The sequence below is a fragment of the Primulina tabacum genome, chromosome 13 (genome assembly GCF_025594145.1).
Source record: "Primulina tabacum isolate GXHZ01 chromosome 13, ASM2559414v2, whole genome shotgun sequence".
NCBI lineage: Eukaryota > Viridiplantae > Streptophyta > Magnoliopsida > Lamiales > Gesneriaceae > Primulina > Primulina tabacum.
Genome location: NC_134562.1, coordinates 21,265,132 through 21,277,045, shown reverse-complemented (window position 1 = coordinate 21,277,045; position 11,914 = coordinate 21,265,132). Strand labels below are relative to the sequence as shown.

The following is an 11,914-nucleotide window of genomic DNA, read 5'->3' as shown; positions in this document are numbered from 1 at the left end:
GGTTCAGGTTGGCTCGGAGTCATGATTAAATGCGAAGTCATTAGGCGTCATAGTCGCATCTTTTGAACGTAAATTGCATAGTTGGTTAAGTTTAAGCTATTGCATATTTTTCATAGCACAGTTAGGTTGCAGCGAGCCTGGGAACGATCCAATCCAATCCAGTTGGTAAAATTACAGGAATTTTCATTACGCCAGTTAATTATTTTACGTGCATTAAACAGAAAATGATTATTTTTGAGATTTATGCGATATGGCTTGTGGTTCATTCACTATGTGGGAGTGTTATTTTATACGGTCGCCAGTGACCGATCAGTTCAGTATGGTACCACCCGGTCGCCAGTGACCGGCCAGCTCAGATCAGTTTCAGCCTCCCCGGTAGCCAGTTACCGATCAGTTCAGCTTAGTGCAGTGGCCACAGGCGTAAAACATAATCTCAACAGAAAATTTTATCAGTTATTTCAGTACAGGCTCCAAGGAGCAAATATTTTTACAGTGATTTCCAGTTCAGTTATGCACGTATTATAATTGCTCAGTACAGATTATTTTCAGTATGCCTCAGGACAGGATATTTTATCTCATGCATATTTTAAATTCAGATTTTTACTCGTTACCTGCGATTTATGCATGCTGAGTCTTTAGGCTCACTAGACTTGATTGTTGTAGGTACTGATGAGGCCAGGGCCGAGGGCGGGGACCAGTGAGCCAGCTTGGGTCGGCAGTAGTGGCACCCGAGGACCTCAGAGCAGCAGTTGTTATTTTCTTCGCAAACAATTTTTATCAGTTGTTGGATATTTTTAAATCGTTGTTGTTGGCAAAACTTTGATTTTCTTCCGCTGCAATATTTTGAAATATTGAACTTGATTCACCAGTGATTTTATGAATGAGGCCATTTAAGTTCTTTTAAAAAGAAAATTTTTAATTTTCCGCAAATTTTCAAGAAAGGAGTTTTAGGCCCTTCACAGTTGGTATCAGAGCCGACCTCTCTTAGTACGGTGTGGTTCGGGGACGAACCAAGCGGAAGCTGGTGGGCATGTGAGGCCCGGGGCCGAAGAGGGCGGGGGGTGATCGCCGGTGCCATCAGTTGCACGGACAATGAGCGGCTCCTGGCAGGCTTCTAGGTGAAGGGAACATGAATGAACCGAACCCACACGGGAATGAGAGGGATTCCGAGACTGTTCAATGTAATGGACTGTACAGTTGAAGAGGGCTTAAAAGATTTGATTTGTACTACTCATATCATGAAGGTGCATCTTCTTTTCGGTAGCTCATCACATAAGAACTTCAAAGTTAAGCGTGCTTGACTTGGGGCAATTTTGGGATGGGTGACCTCCTGGGAAGTTTCCCAGGGTGCGTGTGAGTGAGGACATAAGCACGCTGGAAAGACTCGTCTTGATACAGTGAGGACAGTCGTCGAATCCGGGGCGTTACATACATATCTTTCATAACAAAAAGAAAACAGTCTGCCATTGTTTTGTTCCAATATGATGGAAAATGGAAATATAATGAGCGAGAAGAACCTGAATGGTGCTCGGGGTTGAATGGTGGATATGGAGCCATATATTTTGATGACGCTGAAGTAACCATGTCAATGCTGAAAGATCAAGTATACGTGAATTGTGGCTTGAACAAAAGTGAGCTTGAATTAAAATTCAGTTACTCAACACATATTTGTGATCATATTCTTGGTCCGATATATTTAAGAAGTGAAAAATGCTTGTTGACCTATCTATTACTTGGTCATACACATAATAGGCCTTTACTTCACGTGGAAATTGAGAAGAAAGTTCAAGTTATTTGTGACAATAATGTTGATAATTAATTTGGTTCACATGGTTATGATGATTCTGGTTGTTCTAAATTTCATATACACATCGATAACAATTGTCGTGATGATTTTGTTGATTCTGAATTCAGTATACGTTGAGATAATGATAGTGGTAGTAATATTTGTAATGATCTCGGTGATTATGCTAATGGTGAGCTTTATAGAGATGAACACTTTGATGGTGTCTTTATAGTAAGTAATGGTGGAAGTAAATATAAAAAAATAATGATGTGGAAAATATGAATGAGAATGTGAATTGTAGAGTAACACAACATGTTGAATTGGAGTCTGACAATGGTGAACAAGTGGCCAATGATAGCCAAAAATTTATATTGCTTGGTTCTTGTAGTGAGCAGGTATATAGTTTTACCGATGAGTCTGATTTGTCAGTTGCTAAAGAGTTTGACAACAAAATAGATGATCAAAGAGAATTGTATAATATTCCGGTGAAAGCTTCATTTGAGATGCAAGTTTTAAAATCCAACACAACTCTGTGTTCAGTAAGATGTGTAGATGATAATTGCAGTTGGAGGGTGCGTGTAGCACAAAAAAAGGGATCATCACGGTTTTCGGTTCGAACTTATTGCAATAAGCATACTTGTGATCTGACTAATCGAAAAAAGAGGCACCGACAAGCAAGTGCAGCTATAGTATCAGATATGTTGGTGGAAAATTTCAGAGGACGACAAAAAATGCCTGCCTTGAAATCAATACAAACAATGATGCAAAATAAGGGCGTCGAGATTAGCTATAAAGCTTGGAAGGGGAAGCAGCTTGCCATAAATCAACTGAGCTGTCAAAAGTTTCAAATTACTTCATGCATATTTGTACATAATTGAACAAGTGAATCCAGGGTCAACAACACATTTGAAGGTCAACGAAGATGGTAGCTTCAAATATATGTTTTTTGCTTACCGTGTCTGTATTGCAGGATTTAGATATATGAGGAAGATGATATCAGTTGATGGTACGTATTTGACAGGAAAATATAAAGGTGTTTTACTGATAGCCACAACACAAGATGGAAACCACCACCAGTATCCTATTGCTTGGGCAGTTGTTGATTCAGAATGCGAAGAATCTTGGACTTGGTTTTTTGAAAAGTTGCATGAATTGATATCTGATGATGTTGAGTTAGTTTTATTTCTGACAGACATAAAAGAATCATCAACGGTCTTGCCTCTGTATACAAGCAAGCACGACATAGGCATTGCATGTGGCATCTTGGACAAAACATCAAGTCAGGGCCAAAGTCCAAGGTAGGTGGAATTGCGTTGTTTATGCGAGCTGCTAAAGCTTATAAACAGGTTGAGTTTGATGAATTGTATGAAGAGATGAACAACAGCTATCCAGGTATCACAAAATATCTCGATGGTAGTATTGATAGAGAAAATTAGGCAAGAGCATACTTTCCTGGTTCTCGGTATAATATTATGACAACAAATGGATCAGAATCAAGGGAAAATTTGCAAAATAACTTCGGTCAACTATTTATTTAAGAAAATGACCTCCTCGTGTGTATTTGAAATACACATGAGGAGGTCATTTTCTTAATTAAATAGTTGACCGAGGTTAAAAAACAAAATACCCCTCAGAATCAATCAATGCAAAGTTGGTGTTTGCGCGAGAGCTACCGATTATTGCTTTGTTGGATGTGATTCAAAGTCTTATCTCATCGTGGTTTAATAAGCACCACAAAGCTGTCGTTGCTTCAACACAACATCTTACTCCATGGGCTGAGGCGACCTTGCGATCCAGATTTATTGAGTCACAGAAAATGGAAGTTGTTCAGATGAATACTTTTGAATGCCACGTCATTGGAGTTGGTCATGATGCAATCGTAGAGTTAAATAGAAGAACATGTCGTTGTCGAGTTTTCGATATTGATAAACTTCCGTGTGCACATGCTATTGATGCTGCTGGTCACCATGGTATAGACATATATGAATTGTGCTCACATTATTATACCACAAATGTATGGGCTTTGGCATACACGGAAACTATTTATCCTATTACCCCCTCTGAAGAATGGAACATACCTGTTGGCATTGATTCTCTGATTGTACTACCTCCTAAGGTTAGAGTTAACAAAGGGAGAACAAAGAAAAAGAGGATTCCTTATAATGGTGAATTTAAAAGCAGAAAGAAGAAATAACAATAACTTAATTAAAAAGATAAAGTCATATATCTCTTATTGGATTTATGTGAAAAGGGAAAAGAAGTAACAACCACCTAATTAAAAAAATAAAGTTACATATCTAAGTGAGAGTCAAATAAATGTTATATTTCTAAATATTCCGTTCAAGAGGGCTATGGCACGATTTTGGAAGAATTAAAGGAGGAGGCCGCGCAGGTTGCTTTCCAAGCAAGGGGCTGGGCTCGTGAGAGTCCTAGCATCGAGCTATGGTGGTCCACGAATGGCTGGAGAGGCTAGGAAGGGTAGGCGCACGGTTGAGGCACAACCTAGCCGTTGTCGCACGCAAGAAGAACGAACCATGCACGTCCTCATGCATGGCTCGCTAGGGTTGGTTCAGTATAGTCCTAAGGGTTTGTTATTGGTCCTAGGAAGGCTGGTTGGGGTCTGGTCTCGTCGGTTAGGGGCTAGGATCGAAGGAAAGTAAGCTTGGTTGTGGTAAGGGTTTGGTTCGAAAGTGCAGAAAAATTCAGTAGGTTTCTAGGCGTTTCCGAGGGTTCTAAATTGCTTGAATTGGGTTGAAAATAGGTTGGTTAGGTATTAGTGAGCTATGGTGAAATTTTGGTTAAGTTTCGAGTTGATTCGGGTTAAAACCGGGACTTCGGTTCTAGTTTTAAAACGAATTATGAATTTAGTTGAGGGGCTTAAGTTTACGTCAAAGAAATGTTTATGGGAGTGTTTTAAGGTGTTATGGCAAGTTATATGATGAAAGAAAAAGAATATGATGAAAGAAAAGGTTTAAATCTATGCATGTTCATGATAAAGCTATTTTACTAAAAATATTTTTCACGGTTGCATGTGGATGTATACGTATTACTTGTTATTATGGTTAAGGCTTGTTGAGTCAATAGACTCATTAGGTGTGAATGATGCAGGTGAGGATATTTTTGTTGATACAGGAGGGTTGAATGATTGAACTAGCTAGACTAATGGTGCACCAACCCGAGGATATTGGCCAGTTTTTTCGCACAATTATGCTTCTCCAGTAATTTAAAGATTTTCATGACTTTTGGAAGTAACAGTAGTTTTTGAGAAGATTTATGATATTTTTTGAAAAATGCTAGTTTTAGGTTTGGTTTGACGTTTACGATTTTATGAATTTTACGGAAGTTACTAAGTTTTGAGTAAAAAATAGATGTTCGGTTTATTTTAATTGTGCAAAAAGTATATATATATATATATATATATATATATATATATATGTTCGGCCGAGAGTTATTAAAAAAAATTCTAATACATTTGAAAGAAAAACGAGTTAGAGATATTTTATTTAAGCTATAACCTTGCGTATCTGCATGTTTTTAGGCAGAAAATCTTGCGTAGCGGCATGTTTTTGTGCTATATATCTTTAAGAACAGGCTCAATATGTAAAATAATGTAAAGTACCATAATTTCGAAGAACGATGATATTTTTGAAAATTTTAAAAAATTGAGAGAGATTTGAAAAGACAGAAAGCAAGGAGAAAGTAAATTTTGTAGATGAAGAGTTACTGTGAGTTTGTCCTAAAAAATACTCCTATCAAATTATGAAAACATTCAATTTTTATTTAATAAAAACATATTTTAATAAATATTTGATTTATTTATAACCAAAGTAACTTATTATCTTTTAAAAAAAATAAATGTTAAAAATTAATTGTTTATTTTTATCCATATTTTTAGCTTTTTAAATTGTCATTTCACTTTTAATAATAAAAAAAATCATTAATTTATAAATATCAAAAATATCCTGTTTAGACAATTTCTGAGTCACTGTTTTATTTAAAATACATAAATCAATTTTTTATGTTAAAGAAATAGGCTATAATCAATAAGCATAAATCACATAGTTTTGAGTTTAATATAATCACATACAAAATCAAGAAAAAGTCACTTTATTATGTAAAAACAAAAACTAAACATAAATTACACATCGACTATTTCGGACTCACCCATGAAAAATTCAAGATTTCACCCAATAAACCAAAGAAAAATGAACATCAAAGAAACCCTAAAGAGAAGATGGCAACAAAGTTAAAATTTGCAACTACCATTGGACATGAAACATCAAGTAGCGGGTCTAACTTATAGCCCTCCTCAAAGGCAAATCGTATCCAAGATAACCTGATCAACCCACGTCACCAAGCCGAAACCAGGTCATTCGATCCGAATCCGAACAGGGTCTTAACTAGGTTTCCAAGCCGAGGTAGCAATCAATGGCCTAGTGTGCCACCCCAACATCAAGCACCCATTATTTTCGTCCACTCTATACCCATCCCCACCAGCAAACAGAGCCAACAACATGCTAGCCTGTTTGTACGCATCCGAACCCAGATGGACCGGGCTATACCCCATCGAACCGAGCCTATTCCTCCACTGATCCAATGTCTCGTGCCTCTCGACCCGGTCCATACCCTCACAAGCCACAACATTGCATATCTGCCTCCCTAAGAACACCTCACTCATAACTTTATCTTGCTCACTCACCACTCCATCGGTGCTGCAGCTCTCCAGAGAATCGAACAGGGTCGAGTAGTAATGCAATGACTCGTTGAACCGATCCAAGAAAACCGGCCCGTTGTGATTCGCCTCTTGCTCCACTATAGTTAAGATTTCAGGCTTCATTTCCTTGACTACTTTAAATACCTTCTCAATCGCCCCCGGCCTTGCTAGCAACTGATGCAACTCGAAGATCGAATTCACGGCCACCGTTTCGCCTTCGCGGATATCAAACATGGCCGAATCCAGATCTGCCAAAGAGCTAGCCACAAAACCTTTGTACTCAAACTCCACATTAATCGTGTCCGCTAACTGAGCTAATTTCCATCCCACTTCCTGCAAATTATCAGTGTTATCATATGAAGGTGGGCCGATCCCAGTTAGCCGAAACGCTGGCGGGCCACCCGGCCTACACGCCAAGGCTTGTAACAAGGCCGGCCATTGCATTCCCTGTTTCATACTAAAATCTATCACGTGAACTCTGTTCTTACCAGCGAATGCTTCAAGAATCGCCTGATTTGCTGTAAAATGAGCGAATTTAAGATACGGGCAAGTCTCGTAGAAATGCATTTGTAGCAAATCTGTAAAGGCAGAGTCCTGCGGATTTGTTGGATAAAGTTTATAAATTCTTCTCGCTAATGCTTCGGCAAAATAAGTGGCGACTTTTCTCATGGCGCCGGCTTGGGAAACTGCTAAAAAACCAATGTTTTGAACCAAAGCCTCCGCGAATTTCAGGTTCTCCTTCTGAACAGCTTCCGCACAGGCCATTAAAGTGTGGACGAGTCGTATGCCGTTCTCCTGCGAGTCGACCAGGACCACTTGCCGAGTCGACTCACTGGTCAAACCCCAAGAAACGGCGGCTGGGTTTCCCGAATACGATGTCGTTTTCATCTTCTTCTGCGGCGGGGACTCTGGGGGAGGCGGCGGTTCGACTCGGGGGTACACGGCTTTTCCGGGTATGGCGATGAGATCCGACCCGAAGTCGGAGTCAACCACCATCTGTGCTGAGTGAAGAAATGGATCCTGGACCACAGTGGAGGAGGAAGATTCGAACTCGGGTAACGGGTTCAGACCGGAAATCATGGATTCCAACCACGAGGACATATTCGAGGGATTGTAGTGAACGGTCTCGGAGGCTAGCTGAGAGAGCTGGCCGTCTTCTTGCGGAATGGTCCCCATCACCTCCTCCAACTGCTCGATCTTTTGCACCACTGACGCCATGTCCGAGGGTTTCACGCTGTAGCCCAAAACCGCAAACAGCTCATCGACCCCGGTATCGCTCTGTTGCCCATCGGTCTCCGAACACCACATCTTAGCCTTTCTGGAGGAATTGCAGCTGCTGGAGTGATTATTTTCTTGATTTAACTGGTCCCTCTTCATCTCCTGGCAAAACAAGCTCTGAATTTCAAAATCTCCGCCTGTGATCAGATAATAATCTACTGGGTTACGATTTTAGGAAGGAAAAACAAGAGGAATCTGGACGGTGGGGATTGGGTGAAGAGATGCTTGGGTTTTCACATATGGCCTTCTGTTTCTGAGTTTTTGTTTGCTCAGAGAGGCGCTTTTTCTCTCTCACGTCTAGTGCGTCTGCGGGGTGTGTGTGTGTGAAGGGAGGGGGAGAGAGAAGACTGATGTTATTGGGGACTCCAATAATGGATGTGGAGAGAGAAATGGAATGGGGGGTTTTTGAAAAAAGGCAGCCTTTAAAAAATAGGTATTTTTTTTAATAAATTTATCCTGTAAAAAATGTCACTAAAAAATTACGGCTGGTTATAATGTAACATTATGAATGTCAATATACTTAAAAATTAAATAATTATAAAAAATCGTAATTAAATATTTTTGAGATGATAAAGAATGTAATGATATAAATTCGTTTTGATGTTATAATTATATTATCTATGGATTTTTTATATTTATAAATGGGAAAAACTTGTGTGAGACGGTCTCATGGTTCGTATTTTGTGAGAGGATCTCTTATTTGGGTCATTAATAAAAAATATTACTTTTTTGTGCTAAGAGTATTACTTTTTATTGTGAATATATGTAGGGTTGACCTGTCTCACAGATAAAGATTCGTGAGACCAACTCATGGTTCGTATTTTGTGAGACGGATCTCTTATTTGGGTCATTAATAAAAAATATTACTTTTTTATGCTAAAAGTATTAATTTTTATTGTGAATATCTGTAGGATTGGCCTGTCTCACAAATAAAAATTCGTGAGACTGTCTCACAAGAGACCTACTCATTATAAATATGTCATTCATATAACACTTTTGATCTATTGAATTTATTTGTTTTGCTTGATTTGACTTATATTCTCTCTGATTAATATTTTACATTAATTTATAATACCTTATCAGCACGATTGCACAAATATGAACCCTAGTCATTTGTAATTATTAAATTTCTCGATCCGTGACATCTCATACATATTAATTATTTTGTTTTTTTTATTTGACCCGTATCAACATATTATCATCTCATAATATGTTTGCAATTTATGTCTATATTTTAAATTTTGTGTGTTTACTAATTTGATTGTTATTCCATGAATATTTTATAATCTGTTAACTTATAAATTGTTTATATAAATTTGATCATGTAAAACATCTCAAAGTTTGAATTTGTTGCTCTCGATATATACGGAGACAAGTATCTCTCTTGGATACTATATCTAAAATACATCTAGATGCTTTGGACATTGGAAATACCATCAAAGAGAAAAAGAGTGAATCGCCGCAAAATCATGTGAATGATATGATATTCTTTCGTCACCATCTTCATGAAGGTTTGAAGCATGAATATTTGATGATAAAAGATCCAGCCGATCTTTGCAAAATTTGAAAGAAATATGTAGCCATCAAAAGAATGTGATTATCCCAAAAGCATGTTATGATTAAATACACTTGCGCTTACAAGGCTTTACATCTGTAAGTAAATATAATTTTTCATTATTTCGTATTAGTTCAGAATTGAAACTGTGTGGAGAAAAAATAACCGATGATGATTTGTTGGAAAAAAACTTACTCTAATTTTCATGTCTCCAATGTGCTCTTGTAGCAGCAATATTGAGAGAGAGATTCAAAAAATATTCTGAATAGATTTCATGTTTGCTTGAGACTGAGCAAAGTAATGAGTTATTGATGAAAATTCATGAAATCCGTCCCACTGGTGTCAAACATTTCGCAGAAGTGAATATGAAAATGCATGACGAAAAGGGAAAACAAAATAAGAGCGAATATGGTCATGGTTGTGGACGTACTCGTGGGCACCGTTGGGGATGTTTTCATCCATATGATCATGGGCGTGGAAAACCACGTAACTACAATGATCACTATTATCAAAGAAATCAAAAGAATACAAGCTGAAAAAAGTGGGGTAATAATCAAGAGAATAAAGTTGAAAGTGATCGAAATAATAATCTAATGAAATCAAAAAATGAGTGTTATAGGTGTGGAGTAAAATGACATTGATATCATACTTGTCGTACGCTCAAACATCTTATTGATCTCTATCAAGTATCAAAAGAGAAAACAAATAATATTGAGACTAATTTTATTCATCGAGGTGAAGATTCAAGCCAAGTCCCACCTCTTTCAGCACATTTTGATATTTCTGATTTCTTTGAAGATCCGAAAAGGAGAATCAATAATTTTATTTGAGATGGAAGCGTGCAAAATTATTAAATATTTTATTTGATAATTCATATTTATTACTTATTTTGATTATTGGTTTAGGACATGATTTTATTCAAATTTTCATGTTATTTTGATTGGGTTTACCTTTAATTATGATTAATAAAAGTTTTTATTTCCTTTTATTATGAAAAAAATCATTTTATTCTTATTAATTTAATTGTGAATAAAATATGTATTTGGGACATGAAGTCAATGATGAAGATTTATGTCTTGTTGATAGCGCAACGATGCATTCCATATTTTAAAAGAATCAATATTTCTCATATTAGAAATGAGGAAAAATAATGTCAACACAATTTCTGGTAATACAAGCATTATTGAAGGCTCTAGAAGAGCAAATATTAAATTACCTAGAAGGAAAAAATTTATAGTTAATAATGTCTTATTCTCTCTTTAAGTCTCAAAGAAATTTATTAATTTTTCAAGATATTCGTCGAAATGGATATTATATTGAGACTGTTAGCTTAGAAGACAGAGAATACCTTTTTATTACAAAAGAAGTGTCTGGAATAAATATATTGTTGAAAAATCATCGACATTTACTTTTGTCTTATGCTGCACAAAAATAAATATAGCGGAGACGAATACAATGGTTGACCATAAATTCATTGAAATAGATAATTTTTAGACTTGACATAACCGATTGGGACATCTTGGTTCCACAATGATGCAAAAAATTATCGGTCATTCACATGATTATCATTAAATAGATAGAAAATTCTTAATTATAAAAAATTCAATGTGTTGCTTGTTCTCAAGGAAAATTAATTATAAGACATTCACCAATCAAAGTTGGTCTTGAATCAACCCCATTTTTGGAAAGAATACAAGGTGATATTTTTGGATCCATTTACTCATCATGTGGACCATTTAAACATTTTATGATTTTGATTGATGTATTTACAAGATGATCACATGTATGTTTACTATCAACTCTCAATTTGGTTTTTGCAAGAATATTGGCTCAAATAATTATATTAAGAGTACAATTTCCTTAATATCCTATCAAGAGGATTCGTCTTGATAATTCTGGTAAGTTTACATCCCAAACTTTTAATTGATATTGTATATCAATTGGGATAATTGTTGAAAATTTTGTTGCTCATTTTCATACACAAATGGTTTAGCAGAGTCATTGACATCTCCAATTAATAGTTAGACCATTAATTATGATAGCAAAAATGTGACGTCTACTACTAAAAATGCTACTGAAATATTTTTTTTGAAAATTATGTTCGAAAATACTCATACACATGCATGCGAATAAAAACAGTCAACCATGCATTTTAAGAGGTCATCCAACTACTGAATAAAAATAACTGAAGTTAATTAGATCTTAAAATGAAATCAATCTCCTAATCTACTTTTTTAAAGAGAAGTTCGAACAGATACCAAAAGTCTGACGAATCAACAACGTATAACAAGATTCAAAAACTTTTAAAAATATTACTTAAACACATGTCTCATAATCATATTATGCGGAAGAAATGCAAGGTCATCGGGTTTCACGTGCTCCCCCAGCTCAGCCTACTCAGTCTTCAGCGCCTCTAGTCCTCTAAACCACATGATCACCTGCATCAATCACACCTAGTGATTCTAAATGCTCAATATACCTGAACCGTTATAACAAGTACTTATGCAACAGTGAAAAGTACAGTAAACAAAGTAACTTTCATGATCTTTCAAAACATGAATATAAACGTAAGTATATTCAT

General features: G+C 36.5%; 1 protein-coding gene across 1 annotated transcript; it reads right to left on the bottom strand.

Moving 5' to 3' along the window:
* Nucleotides 1–5,874: 5,874 nt before the first annotated feature.
* On the bottom strand, nucleotides 5,875–8,179 carry LOC142522181 (DELLA protein GAI1-like). The gene has a single exon (XM_075625345.1). The coding sequence runs from the start codon at nucleotides 7,875–7,877 to the stop codon at nucleotides 6,183–6,185; it is 1,695 nt and encodes a 564-aa protein (XP_075481460.1). The 5' UTR covers nucleotides 7,878–8,179; the 3' UTR covers nucleotides 5,875–6,182.
* Between the last annotated feature and the right edge of the window lie 3,735 nt (nucleotides 8,180–11,914).

What these genes read in the sequence shown, in the direction of transcription:
- LOC142522181 (XM_075625345.1), bottom strand. Translation starts at nt 7,877, where the DNA reads ATGAAGAGGGACCAGTTAAATCAAGAAAATAATCACTCCAGCAGCTGC.